Source organism: Lolium rigidum, chromosome 7 (genome assembly GCF_022539505.1).
Source record: "Lolium rigidum isolate FL_2022 chromosome 7, APGP_CSIRO_Lrig_0.1, whole genome shotgun sequence".
NCBI lineage: Eukaryota > Viridiplantae > Streptophyta > Magnoliopsida > Poales > Poaceae > Lolium > Lolium rigidum.
Window position 1 is genome coordinate 65521920 of NC_061514.1, and position 14671 is coordinate 65536590.

Below are 14671 nucleotides of genomic sequence, written 5' to 3' on the forward strand. Positions count from 1 at the left end.
TTGAAAAAATAGGCTTTGGACCGCGGATAGATTAGAGAAGAGAGGGTGGCCAAATTGCGGTATGTGTCCCTTATGCAAACAAACTATGAAGTTGGCTGCACACTTGTTCGCGCAATGTTGGTTCACTATTAGACTCTGGAGTCTCATCAAGGTGTGGGTCAGAGCTTTCTCCATTGAGGTCCATGATTGGCCAACTATTGCGCCCATCGGATGACGGCCGCCCCCTCTCCAAGCCGAAAAGCGATGGGTTCCCTCACCTTGCTTGTTACTTGAAAATTTTGGAACGAAAGAAATGCAAGAGTCTTTCATAACAAGCAAGCTCCCATGATGGTCACCTAATAGAAAATAAGGAAGGAAGCAAAACTTTGGGCTCCGCGGGGGCAAAACGTTTAAGCGAACTTATGCCGGGAGAGTAACCCGTTTGTATCCACTCTTTGGGTTGTAACTTGTAAAAGTTCTTCTTAATTAACCGAATAAGGGAAAGCTTTTGGCTCCGTTTCCAAAAAAAAAAAGCTCTACTTTGCCGACGGGTTTTCGTTCTTTATATCTATTTTTTAGATGGAGAGACGGTGGCTACATTCTAAAGTCATAATAAGGTTTCAGTCATATTCTCGCTTCCTGGCGGAGGAGCGAGGACGTTGGCACATCTTGGCTCATAGTAGTATATGTAGTCGTCGTGGGATGGTCCAAATACCTATTAATAACTTTTATTATGTTTCAGACTGTTTGTGTACGCTACTATCGAAAAGAAAAATACGGCTAGTGCTACTATAGATAAACAGGCTTCATCAAATTTGAGAAGCAAAAGAAAAGAGAGAGGAAGAAGTCGTCTTGAGAGAGGAGGTGAGGGCGAGAGCGTGTAAATCACTGGCCAAAACACACGGCCCCACGCAGTCTGACGCTGACACGGCAGAGACAGGCCGACCCCGGAGAGTCCAGATGGAATCCTCGACGTCCGCGTCCGCAACACGCGGAGCACAAACTCCCCAGCGGCCAAAGTGGCAGCGCCGTCTCCGCCACAACCCGGAGACACCTCTCTCCCTTCCTTCTCCAATCCAATCTGCCTTCTTCTTCTTCCTCCTCTCCCACGCTGCGTGCCACCGCGCGCTGTATATATACCCCCGGCAATCCCACATCCCCGGTCTCTCCGCCCAACGCCTCTTCCGAGCACACCCGTTGCATACCCGCATATACGTGTGAGTAATCCATCCATCTCTGCGCATCCTGCGCGGTTGGTTGCTGATTTGCTGCTGATGTTTCGGCAAACTGATTAGTCGGTGTGCTGCAGAAACCTACTGCCGGGCTGTAGTTCGCGTGCTCTCCCCGGCGCGCGTGCTCGAGCTGCTTTGCTGATGTTCATCTAATAATACGCCGGCCATTGGTCACGGAGCTCGCTTGACCGTGGAGAATCAAAGAAATTAAATTTCGATTTCGCTTGGTCATTGGTCACGGACGCACCGGTGAGTTCCTCCTCTGAGTTTGCCTGTGCTAGTACTTCCGCTTGGCTGAATTTGTTACAGACTACCCTGCTTCGTATCGTCGCGTGTTTGAAGATTTTGGCATTGCAATAATGCTTCTATTATCTTGCTAGCTGTCTTGGTGTTTCCGCTGCTCCGTGTTCCATCCGTAGATCTCATTGCGCACTCTCCGGTCATCTCATTTAATACCCGAGTTCGTTAGGAAATCTACAGGGAGAATGCCTATGTCCAGTGAGAGTAGATCGTTCTAATGGCTAGGCTCATGTTTGTCTCTAGCCGCATGATGCTTCTTCAATTATTGTTCTTCCTTTCTGTTGGGAGTCAGTACTCTGTACTCATGACAGGAGAACCACCCGGTCTTCTTTCTGTGAAGAAACAGCGGGTAGCTAGTAATTGGGTAATTCGATGGATGTGTTTGTTCATCCTTCTACATATGCACTTCAACAACTACAGTATTAACAAACTATAATAGGCCGGAAGGCAACATTTTTTACCTTTCAAACTCAAGAACAACCACTGCAAGACAAATGCACAAGTGAAAGGACTGGTTTTCATTCAGTTTTTTTACCAAGGCAAGGTGAAAGAGAAGTTGTTGAAGTACTATGGGGATACATGATTGATTCCGTATCCTAGTAATAAATTATCTCCTATGACAAAAAGGAGGCGTCACTCTGTTGCCACGTCAACATGTGCAGGTTCTGGGTTGTGTTGCTACCTGGACTGGATCTTTATTTTTCACATCCGGCAACCAATCGGTTGCTGCCGATGTTGAACCCTCTGCATATAGTAGCTACATCCATGATGTTAATGTTATCTCTGATTGACCTGACCCTACTAGATTTTGTCTAATTGTCATCTGTTAATAGCTTGATGTAGCTACAACCAACGATAAGTCGTGCAACAGATATTAAGCACATTTGTAGCTGAATATTACAGCAGACTATTATAAAATACCCCTCCATCAGCTCATGCAGAACTTTTTTAAATTTAGTTCTTTATTCTATTTGAGATCCACTGTTAGAAGCCACTCATTTGACAATGGGCATTCGCGGGCCGTGGATTGATTCCGTAGTCAGATTTATTGATTGATGCTGAACTGTGCGAACACGTACTGAATGATTGGCTAATCCTACTATTCTTTGGTATGCATCCCTATCTTTCCCTTTCTCCAACGTTGTTAGAATGCAAGTCAATGATCCATTTGATGGGAGAAAATAAGTTTGTTTACGATGATAATAAAAATACACGAAATAGTTTCTTGAACCTGCTTATGCAATACTACAGTTTATGTATTTTACATGTCATCTAATCATTTATCTTCTCAAGTTCATTCAGATACTGAAACGGCAAGATGGTTAACTTTGGAAAGAAGCTGGCGCAAGATCAAGTAGAAGAATGGAAAGGGTATGATTTTCCTTGGAGTGCTTCTGAGAAGTTTTTGCTTTAACTTTTTTGGAACAGAAGATTCATATTCTTTTTAAAGAAAAATCGATTAGATATTTCTCCAATGTAAAACACTGCTTGTGTCCGTACTATATCATTTGCTTCAATCCTAATACATGAAATGAAAAACGAAGAGCCATCTAACTTCTGTAGTTTTATGATGATGAACTAGGTGCACATTTCACAAGCCAGTTCCCTCAGTCTAATAATTTTCTTCACTATGCTAATAAATTCCTGCAGAGATCTTAATTTTTTTTGTCTTTCTATTGCTAGGTACTATATCAATTACAAATTAATGAAGAAAATGCTGAAGCAATACGTTCAACAAACTCAAATTGGTGGCAAAGATTGCGAACAAATACTTAAGGAGTTCTCAAGGATTCTTGATGATCAGGTATGCAGAAAGTTGATCTCTCGGAGCGACTTATCCATTCTGTCTCTCGTCCCTTGCATCACGAACTTGGTATCTTCAATAGGGGTAGATCGTTTTGGTTAACTAAAATTCGTATGTACTCCAATTCAGATTGAAAGGATCGTGCTCTTTCTGCTACAACAACAAGGCCACCTTGCTAGCAGGATTGAGGAATTGGGAGCACAGCGCTCTGCTATTGCACGACAAGTTGATACGTCAAGAGTTTTTCAACTCCGTGAGGATTACAGAGAAGTTGGGAGAGATCTTGTAAAGCTTCTCCGCTTTGTTGACATGAATGCTACTGGTCTGAGAAAGATACTAAAGAAGTTTGATAAGCGTTTTGGGTACAAGTTTACAGATTATTATGTCACCACTCGTGCAAACCATCCTTATTCTCAGCTTCAGCAAGTCTTTAAGCAAGTGGTAATTTGCTGGCATTTTACATTGGCAACTGCTTTTATTATTTTTCTTCCCTACAGCTAATCAGGACCTCTGCTACTTATCACACACTTCTACCAATACAGGGAATTGTAGCTGTTGCAGGTGCGTTATCGCGGAACCTTGCATATCTGGAGGATGAGCATCGTGGAAGCTTTTTATCCATCTATGATAATCCGTCAGTTGTACTGAAGGTAATATGTTTCCATGGTCCCACTCTCTTTCAGCTCAGTATTTTTTTTTCTGTCCTCCCAACTGGATGGCCTATTTGCTGTATGTTTTAAGAGTGTGATCTAACTATTTTCTCTAATATTCAGGACCCTATCATAGACCAAGTAAATAACGCAGTGCAGAAACTCACACACGCGACGAACTTTATGCAATACTTGGGGCAACATGCACTTATCGTCCAAGATGATACTACAAGTGAATCGGAGGATACTGTCAATGATGAGAGCTATCACTTCATGTCTCTGATGCTTAACCTTGTGAACACATTTCTTTACATGGTGAATACATATATCATTGTGCCAACTGCAGACGACTATTCAGTAAGCCTTGGAGCTGCCCCGACAGTTTGTGGCATAATTATTGGATCAATGGCGGTCGCGCAAGTGTTTTCCTCCGTTTATTTCAGTGCATGGTCAAACAGGTCATACTTCAGACCTCTAGTGTTCAGTAGCATTATGCTGTTCTCTGGGAACCTACTGTATGCATTGGCGTACGACCTGAATTCGCTGACAGTTCTCCTGATTGGCCGGATACTATGCGGGTATGCAGACACTTTCTGTCTTTGATAAACTTACCTTTTTTTGCAGTGGCAAGTACTTCATTATCTGTGTCTTGAGATTTTCTGAAATTACTCCTTTCATACTGACAACAGGTTGGGTTCTGCAAGAGCTGTGAACCGTCGGTATATCAGCGACTGTGTACCTCTCAAGACCAGGCTACAAGCTTCTGCAGGATTTGTCAGTGCTAGTGCTCTTGGAATGGCATGTGGACCTGGTCTTGCTGGTTTTCTTCAGACAAAATTTACAATATACTCGCTCACTTTTAACCAGAGCACATTGCCTGGATGGCTCATGTCCATCTCTTGGCTTCTTTACTTGGTGTGGCTATGGTTTTCATTCAAAGAGCCCGAACACTTCGCTAAGGCTGCAGCCAGTGCAGCGGCATCTGAATCTAGTAAGTCTCAACTAGCAGACCACAGTAGTTGCACCTGCATTGCTCTCCTGACTTTGTGTTTTTATCATGTGTTCAAACGGAGCCTAAACAGTAAAGTACACTAGATTTTATTCTTGCACAATAAAGCAGTTGTAGCTACTGGCATTATTTTAGCATCGTCAGAAGGTGTTCTTATATGAAGTTAACTTATTTTAAAAGTAGGTCATCAAGAAAGTGCTAATTTGGAGGAAGGCCTAGCACAACCTTTGCTTATAGCAGAAGACAGAATGGATGAGAATTCGGAGGATAATGATGATACCACAGACTCCCAAAAATCTCATGAACCAGCAACATCATTTGTTTCAGCATATAAATTGCTGACACCATCTGTGAAGGTTTGTTTTTTCCGCTTATCAGCTACTTTTTTTTTCTGAAGCGAAGCATACTAAAAAAAGAAAATTACCTCAATATTTATTTGATACGAAAAAGGTAAGGTATCTGAACTTTCGTTACCTCAGAAAAAAAATATAATGCAATTATTAGAAGGTACATTTGCGTTGACACATATAAACAAACACACCACACTTATACACTATGTCAAATGAACTTGAGGATCCCATAGAAATCTTGGAGGGTTGCATGTTAATATCTATCTAGGTTTAATTTATGTGTTGAAACTACCGTCGTCTCTATTTTCGTTCAGTAATTTCACATGCACATTCATTTCTCAGGTCCAACTATTGATATACTTTATGCTCAAGTATGCGATGGAAATTTTGCTCTCCGAATCAAGTGTCATCACCACATACTATTTTAACTGGGATACAAGTGCAGTGGCTATCTTTTTAGCGATTCTTGGGTTGACTGTTCTTCCAGTCAACGCCCTCGTTGGGAGCTACGTTACCAATTGGTTTGAGGACAGGTAACTTCTCTTTTCGAGAACCCTGAATTATGAAACCATTTTTTTCTAAAAGCGGCTAAGCTCACCCCAGCCTTGTTTTACATAGTGATGCTTTCTTGGTGTTTCAAAAAGATGGACATGTCTTCATAGATGTACGGAAAGCTGGAAATTTATAACTTAAATATCTTAATCGAAAATATGTGTAAAACAACAAGAGATAAAAAATTCCTCTTGTCCACTTTTGCCTTTTTTTGTAATGTCCCTATCCTTAAGCGTCCCTCTCCCCTCTCATGTTTTTTCAACTACTTCTAAAAATTTGAAGATGCAAAACCACCATAGTGACTGGTTTAAGGTTTCGAGGGTGATTTCTCATGCCAAAGTTCTCCAAGAATCTGAAACTGTTCACGGGTGTGGAGTAAAGGAAGAACGGAAAAACATCATCAACTAATATAATCATTTGTATTCGATAGAAATAAAACATGGCACAAATAGTCATGTTTTTTTCTGAATTTTCTAGTAACATTCTCAACATTCAGGAATTTTCAATAAAGTTAAAGGCTTGTAATAAAAACCCCACTTTCAATATTGGTGAAGGGTATTTAAAGTCTACGGTTCAAGTGGGACCAAGCACAATAGTTCATGGTTAAAAATAGACTTAATTTTTCTCTATAAGTATTATAATTGTAATACTGCTTTACTCACACATCAGAAATTCAGTCTCAAAATGCTTTAAGTGTTAGATTGTTAAGGTCATGATTCCACCGAGATAAAATGAAGTGAGGCTACACCCTTTACCTTTTGAAGTACTCACTCTGATTCATATTACTTGCAACTAATATAGATGTATCTAGACACATTTTAACTGTAGATACATTCATTTTAGTGGCAAGTAATATGGATCGGAGGGAGTGCCATAATTACAATTAGTCTTAGTTAACCCGTTCTAAAGATTATCATGACAAGGAAATTTTCCTGCACAGGCAAATTCTGTTGGCTTCTGAAATCATGGTTCTGATTGGCATAATCATGAGCTTCCGTTACACGCCTCACTACTCGATCCCACAATACGTCTCTTCGGCTCTCATCACATTTGTATTTGCGGAGGTGCTTGAAGGTATGTGAACTTTAACCAGATCATTCAGCTCAGCGACACTATATTTGCACGCACGCACGATGCATCTGAAAAAAATCATAAAATAACTCTGTTGCTCATGAACAATGCAGGAGTAAACCTATCCCTGCTTTCACGGGTCATGTCGTCGAGGCTCTCACGAGGGACCTACAACGGCGGCCTCCTCTCGACAGAGGCTGGTACTCTGGCCCGTGTGGTCGCTGACGCGACGATCACTGGAGCGGGATACCTAGGAACGGACATGCTTCTCAACGTCACGCTGCTTCCACCCCTTGTGATCTCCATAGTCTCCATTGTCGCGACATTCTGCACATACAACACTCTGTTTTGAGGAGAGCTAAAGAACCACTTTCTTCTTCTGAGGCAGATCATCCTTTTTTTTTTCTGCGCAATGTCCAGACAGTTAAAATGGTTCCTGCCCACATTGGGTTGTATTTGTCTATTTGATTTTGAAGCAGTAGCAGAATTGGTCTTCAGGCTCCAATAATCTTTGTAAATGCTGACGTGTGCCTCCTAGATGTAAGAAAAATGTATCGTAGCAATGTGCATGGGGCAGATGTAATCTTGTTTAGATCTGTATCCCTGAACTCTCAAAAGGAAGGAAGATTTGTACCCCTGAACCTGTGTATTCAGATGCAATGTGGAAAGCTTTGTTTTGTGTTGGAAATGCAGCACGAATATGATTTCCTGGCGTACACTGACAAGTCAAGTAGCCGTGTGCTGTTGAGCTGGGCAATGTTTTACACTGACAGAGCATTTCACACAGCAAACCTGAGGCATTAATTCTGAGCTCCCAACGGCTGGCTCCCAATTACTAGGCCATAACTCCGAGGTGCCAATTTCAGGGGGCTTGATCGTGTTAAATAAACCTGACTGAACCGGGCCGTTTGGAGAAGGTGGGTCAAGTCGTCAACCGTTTAGCTGGGCCGTGCCAGATCGGACACCCGCCGACCCGCTCTGTGCTCGACGGTTTGTCGCTACGAAACAGGGCAAGAGGGCGTCAGGTTTGACGCGGCCGCTCCGCACGGTCATGGAGCTCGAGCTTCGCTGAGAATGGCCAGTCACACGGATGAGCTCCGAGGTTGTTCTGGTGGTTAAGTCCTTTTCCTACCCCTTCTTTACCACGCTTGTGGCATGGCCACTGCGGCCTGTGTACCGACCGTGTAGGACGTGGCCGGTCGTATGGGTACAGCAAGAGTGTGCGTGCCCGGTCGTCGGGCGATTTCACCGGCGCATGCATGGCACCGCCGCACCGGTGCTCGGTCGGCATATAAAGCCGCATTGTATCATACGGTCTGGTCACACAAGAGCCAAGCTCCACTAATCCCAATGGCTTCCTTCGCACGAACACCGGCCATCTACATCGTCACAAGCTTCTTGGTGCTCCTATCCTGCTCGCAGCAAGGTGACTGATTTGATCTTCTCCGTTTCCTTCTCTGTCCACCTTGGCACCTTGCATGGATTTTGTCTCATCATGTTACTGATCATGCTTCGAACAGCGCGAGGCGTGAACTACACCTTCGCGAGGGACGCGACGCGGGCGCCAGCGGTGTCCTACTACGACTACATCATCGTGGGCGGCGGCACTGCGGGGTGCCCGCTCGCCGCGACCCTGTCGCAGCGCTTCCGCGTGCTGCTGCTGGAGCGCGGGGGCTCGCCGTACGGCGACGAGCGCGTGGAGAACATGACCCGCTTCGTGTCCACGCTCGCCGACACCTCCGCGGGCTCGCCGGCGCAGCGGTTCGTGTCGGAGGACGGCGTGATCAACTCGCGTCCCAGGGTGCTGGGCGGCGGCAGCTGCATCAACGCCGGATTCTACACGCGCGCCAGCGACGATTACGTGCTGGACGTCGGGTGGGACCTGGCCGCCACAAAGGAGGCGTACCGGTGGGTGGAGGACGTGGTGGCGTTTCACCCGGAGCTCGGGCCATGGCAATCCGCGCTGCAGAGGGGGCTCTTGGAGGCCGGCATCGCCCCGGACAACGGCTTCACGTTCGACCACATCGAGGGGACCAAGGTCGGCGGCTCCATTTTTGACGACGAGGGGCGGCGCCACACCGCCGCCGACCTGCTGCGGTACGCGCGACCAGAGGGCGTCGACGTGCTGCTCCGGGCCAGAGTCGCCAAGATCCTCTTCAACGTCGGAGGTACGGTAGTTAGGGCATCTCCAACCGCGCGACCCAAACCGCGCCCGCGCGTCCGTTTGGGTCGAGCCGGACAAAAACGCGGCCCAGCGCGGGGACGCACCGCAAAAGCGGACGGCCGCGGCGTCCGGAACGACGCAAACCCGGCCCAAATCTGGGCTAGGTTTGCGTGGCCGCGGATGGCACGCGCCGTCCGCTCGCGTCCGCGCGCTGGTCGCCTCGTCTCCCTTGGGCCCACCCGTCGGTGACCGGGGAGTCTATTAAATGGGGACTGGAGGGGATCTGGCCCTCCACTCCAGTCCCCACTCCACTCCCGCAGCGAAACCGCCGCCATGGCCCCGAAGCGGGTTTTCGCCGGAGCCAACGACGACGAGGCGAGCAGCAGCCGCCGTCGTCCGCCGGCGGTGCGACCGTCGTGCGGAAACCGAGGCGGCCTCCACATCGGAGAGGCCGCCCGCGGCGGCGCGGCGATTGCCGCAACCGCCGCCGCCCAAGCCCGAGTCCTCGGAGGAGGACCCGGACCTCCGCGCCGCCCTCATCGTCTCGGCGGCGGAGGAGGAGGCGCAATGGCCGCAACTCCATGCGGCCATTCGCACCTCCGAAATGGAGGAGGCGGCGCGGCGGGAGGCGGAGGGCCGGGAGCTCTACGCCCGGGCGCGACGGGAGGAGAGGAGGAGGCGGCGCGGCGGGAGGAGGCCGGGCGCCGCGCCGACGACCGGCCAGCCGCCGCCGAGGAGGAGAGGTGCCGCCGGCCGGAGGAGGCGGCGCCGGGAGGCCGGGCGGCGCCGGCGCGGCAGAGAGGCGGCCGGCGCCTCCAGGCGGCGCGGGTGGCTCCGGACCCCCGCTCGCCGTGGGAGAGAGGCCCCGTGGTCTCCCGGCCGGAGAGCGGGAGGAGGCGGCGCGGCGGCAGAGGCCGGTCCCCGCGCGGTCGAGCCACAACGAGTGCCTCGCCGCCGGGGACCTCGACGACGTCGCCGACGACGCCCACGGGGGCTAGGCGACGCACCGGCGGCCATCGCAGCCGCCGACCAAACCCTAGAGGGTTTGGTCTTTTCTGTTTATATTTTAGTTTAATTTTAAAAGCCCATATAGGGGCTTCTTTTGTTAGTTTTTTTGCCCAAAATAGGGCTATGTACTAAATTTGCCCAAAATAGGGCATATGTTTAATCAAATATCGTTTAAATTTGCCTCTTTTTTGTTTTCGTTTTTCTCCGGTTTATGCGATGCGTCCGCGCGTTGGGCGCAGCACGCGACCCAAACGGACACGCGGACGCGAGGCGCTGTCCGCGTGTCCGGGCGGCGACCCAAACGGCCCAAAACGGACGGCCCAGCGCGTCCGTTTGGGTCGCCCGGTTGGAGATGCCCTTAGAGCCTCTTCACACCATCCATCACACACACGCTGACGTGCATTTCCATCGTGTAACATTTCGTTACCCCGCGCGCCTTTTTTTTGTCGTGTCAGGGGGGCGCCGGCCGGTGGCGCACGGGGTGGTGTTCCACGACTCGGAGGGGCAGATGCACAGGGCGTACCTCAACGCCGGCCGCCGCAACGAGATCATCCTCTCGGCGGGCGCCCTGGGCAGCCCGCAGCTGCTGATGCTCAGCGGCGTCGGCCCCGCGGACCACCTGCGCTCGTTCAACATCACCCTCGTCCTCAACCAGCCCGCCGTCGGCCAGGGCATGGCCGACAACCCCATGAACGCCATCTTCGTGCCGTCGCCTTCCCTGGTCGAGGTTTCTCTCATCCAGGTCGTCGGCATCACCCAGTTCGGGAGCTACATCGAGGGCGCCAGCGGCTCCAACTGGGCCAACCCGCGCCACCAGGCCTCCGGCTCCGGCTCCGGCGGCGGCCAACACCGGCCGCCCCGCAACTTCGGGATGTTCTCTCCGCAGGTACGTTGTACATTGCAAGTGACGGTGTGACAGCTTGAGCAAAATGAACAGGTGACAGTGATTTTGTTCCTGCAGACGGGGCAGCTGGCGACGGTGCCCCCGAAGCAGCGGACGCCGGAGGCGATCGCGCGCGCGGCAGACGCGATGAGCCGGCTCGACGACGAGGCGTTCCGCGGCGGCTTCATCCTGGAGAAGGTCATGGGCCCGGCGTCCACGGGCCACCTCGAGCTGCGGAACCGCAACCCGGACGACAACCCGGCGGTCACCTTCAACTACTTCTCCCACCCGGAGGACCTCCGGCGCTGCGTCGACGGCCTGACGGTCATCGAGCGCGTCATCAGGTCCAAGTCCTTCCAGAGGTTCACGTACCCGGACTTCTCCATCGAGATGCTGCTCAACATGACGGCGGAGTTCCCCGTCAACATGCTGCCCCGGCACGACAACCACTCCAGGTCCCTGGAGCAGTTCTGCAAGGACACCGTCATGACCATCTGGCACTACCACGGCGGATGCCAGGTCGGCAGGGTCGTCGACGCCGAGTACAGGGTGCTCGGCGTTGATGCGCTGCGTGTCATCGACGGCTCCACGCTCAATGCCTCGCCGGGAACCAATCCGCAGGCCACCGTCATGATGCTCGGCAGGTAATCCCCCATCTTTTGCTCATTGGCCATGTTTGTTCCTAGAGATATTATATTTTGGAGTCCATCCCTAAATGTCTAGCACTTTTTAGCCAAGGTCCTAGTGGTACTGATTCTGTCGTCATGGTTGCAGTTTTAGGTCGGATTTTGTCAATCTCTCTCATAAAAGAATAATGATTATGTCTGATTGTGTGTTATCTTGACAGGTATATGGGGGTCAAAATCCAAAACGAGAGGTTGCACGCTGAAGGATTCAAGAGGCGAAAACTGTAACTAGTTCAGTCAGAGTTACCAGGCACATTATAAGTGAAGTCTGATGCTTGTTTCACTATTGTAATTTCATTGGAATGAATTGCACGTCATTAATTGTTGGATTTGTGTGTTCGTATGTACTGTACTACCAAGATGAAATCTGTATTGTCTGAAAGACAAACTGAAATTTGTAATTTAACAAGAAATCCTATCAAGAAACATTCGTGGACTAAAGTTCTGACAGTCAAATACTGGTAATATACTCTGACATCTCCGCTGAGATTGTTCTTTCGCGACGCAAAGTGTCAGCTCCAATTGCCAAAGAAGGGTGTGGAAAACGAAAGAAGAATCCCATAGTGGGGTGTGAGCTTTTAGAGGGCACAACCCTCAACGTAAAAGGGAAAGGGAGATGTTGGATGCCAAGAGGATATCCATGGTTTAAAACCCTATGAAAATCTAGCAGGTATATGCCTCGTGGCTCTCTCCTGCTGGATTTATGTTCCCTATAAATCCCGCGATGCGGCAGAGTGGGAGAGCAGCAAGGTCAAGGACTCAAAAGGTAAGGAAGATGAAGAAGAAGGAAGCGAATGTTCTAGGCGATCAATGGTGAGGTATTTGTATTGAGCAGTCCAGTTTCAGGGCTCCTCTCTATTGGCAGGGAGCATTTGAAGCCTTGTAGCTTCATCCAGTGCTCTGCCAAAGGAGAGTTGCCCTGTAACTGGACCTAGCTTAAGCAGGTTCAGAGATTGTGAGAATTTGGTTTTCACAGCTTCAGGCTTTCAACTTCACACTTGGCTATTTCCTCCACGCAGAGGGGAACATCACCACATAACACAAGCCCACATGACACATTTGTACCTAGCGCTGCTAGCTCGATTACAAAATGGTTTTACTTTTGACACATAGAAATTCTTGGAAATACCTCAGCAGACCCAACGATTCACCAACAACATCGGAGACAACTGACTTCTCTGGCTTTTACAATGCAGTTTTACCACTAGCGTAGCACAGCCGTTCTCTACATGCACCCGATCTAGGAAGATTGGCCGGTAAGATCGCCTTCAAGCTGTGCAGAGCCGCCAGGGTTTCTGCCATTTCTGCTGATCGACAGTTCTCCAACCTTCCCCAAGCTGATACGATCATTCTCACTTCTTCCGTTGCCATTGGTACCTATTAATTGTTCAATTTCAGTAGTATTATTGAGTCGCTGCAATATAAGTTGTTTCTCAAGTGTCATATCTCCACCTCATAAGTAAGAGCTTGGACCTCATGGTCGCATCAACTTGATTTAGAACCAGCAATATCCAATCATGTCCAGTATAGGAGCATTTCCACCGGCGTCCCATATATTATAGTACAAGCTGCCAACAATCTGATTCATTGCCCGTACCGTGACGCTCAAACGATGGGGCAAATGGCTAGGTCACTGGCATGTGGTGCCCACCGGTCGATGTCCTCCGTGGTAGACGTGCTTGATAACCGTTTGCCCGAAGGTTAGGGGCGGGCAAACGGTTATCAAACAGTTTATTAGACCACCCAGACAGGTGGGGGCTATTGGGGCAACCGACGGGGTTTGATTTCGGCGCCCCGATGAGCTTATTGGGGAGTATTGGAGCCGCCAGCGAATATACTCTAAAAAAATTGAATTTTCTTTCTTTCTAAAAAAAAGAAATTTATAAGTTAGCATCATACAATTAAGAGCTTACACCGGAACTATGCATAACTAGCATGCACACAGTCACATAAATAAAAGATTAGAAAAATAATGGTGCAATGAAGATATGTCGGAGACTAGCAGTAATCTAAGACAAGCAGCGACGATCCCAACGACACGCTGGGATTCAACGCCACGTTTATGTTGTCCCTGAACAGACACACCACATGGGAGGGTAACATTGAGGACGTGATCGCCCTCTCCATCCACGACAGTGACAGGCTGCTCGTCGACCTCACGCGCGACGGCGATGAAGCTAACCCTAGCGGCGCGATGGAGGACGAGCCCGCCGACCCTTGTGGCAAGCCGCCCACCGATGAGGACTACAACTTCTTCCAGTACTATGATCACTCCGGCCGTTGTAGGCTCCATTAGTTTATTTTAGTTTAATTTTAGTCGAATTTCATTCAAATCCTTCTAATTATAACAAATTTAAATGAATTTCAGTGTTTTCTATTCAAATTTAATTTTCTTAAATTCCTGTTTGGGGGACGCGACTGGAAACAGACGCGCCCCAAAAGCGGCAGCACGCGACGGCCCCAAACGCTCGATCCGGCGCTTTATCTGGACGCGCTTTGGGGGACGTGGCTGGAGATGCTCTTAGTTCCTTCTCAACAAGAGTAAAATAAAATCTAACTAGATAATTCATGTATATTATAGAATTTGAATTTCTCATGAGCATGACATCACATAGTGACTAGATAATCTTGCAATATCAATACTAAGTGGTATTACTCGTGTAAATACATTTTATGGTTTGTAAAGTACCCAAGTCATATCACTCCCCCGAAATAGGATGTTCAATTAACCACTTGAAGAGAGCCAAATAAGATACAAACAAAATGTATTAAAGGCTCAAAACAAAAGCGCACAAGTACTGACATAGGCATCCCAAATGGGCCTGCCAGAAATAGTACCCGGGGTTTACTGAAGGCCCACTATCCGAAGAATAAGAAGATTTGGGAGCCCAAGATATATTAAGGAAAGTAGAGTTGTAATAGGAAGTATTATTTGTAATCCGGCGGATGAGTTGGAAACCGTCCCGAACTCCGTAACTTGTAC

At 48.5% G+C, this 14671-nt stretch overlaps 2 protein-coding genes across 4 annotated transcripts; both read left to right on the forward strand.

Annotated features, from left to right (window-relative positions):
• Positions 1 to 1017: 1017 nt before the first annotated feature.
• On the forward strand, positions 1018 to 7635 carry LOC124669160 (SPX domain-containing membrane protein OsI_17046). 3 transcript variants are annotated; one of them, XM_047205837.1, is made up of 12 exons: positions 1018 to 1196; positions 1289 to 1460; positions 2805 to 2882; positions 3195 to 3315; positions 3445 to 3756; positions 3858 to 3965; positions 4089 to 4543; positions 4655 to 4956; positions 5155 to 5330; positions 5667 to 5857; positions 6817 to 6950; positions 7061 to 7635. In XM_047205837.1, the coding sequence occupies exons 3-12, from the start codon at positions 2830 to 2832 to the stop codon at positions 7297 to 7299; spliced, it is 2091 nt and encodes a 696-aa protein (XP_047061793.1). In that variant the 5' UTR covers positions 1018 to 1196; positions 1289 to 1460; positions 2805 to 2829; the 3' UTR covers positions 7300 to 7635. The 3 variants fall into 3 exon arrangements, with proteins under 3 accessions (XP_047061793.1, XP_047061792.1, XP_047061794.1); XM_047205836.1 differs by having other exon boundaries at positions 2814 to 2882; XM_047205838.1 differs by having other exon boundaries at positions 1019 to 1196; positions 2814 to 2882; positions 5158 to 5330.
• A 662-nt stretch (positions 7636 to 8297) lies between these two features.
• Positions 8298 to 13984, forward strand: LOC124671467 (protein HOTHEAD-like). The gene is made up of 6 exons (XM_047207835.1): positions 8298 to 8373; positions 8468 to 9115; positions 10575 to 11005; positions 11081 to 11646; positions 11850 to 11912; positions 13768 to 13984. Exons 1-6 carry the CDS (start codon positions 8298 to 8300, stop codon positions 13982 to 13984), a joined length of 2001 nt encoding a protein of 666 aa, XP_047063791.1.
• The last annotated feature ends 687 nt before the right edge of the window (positions 13985 to 14671 follow it).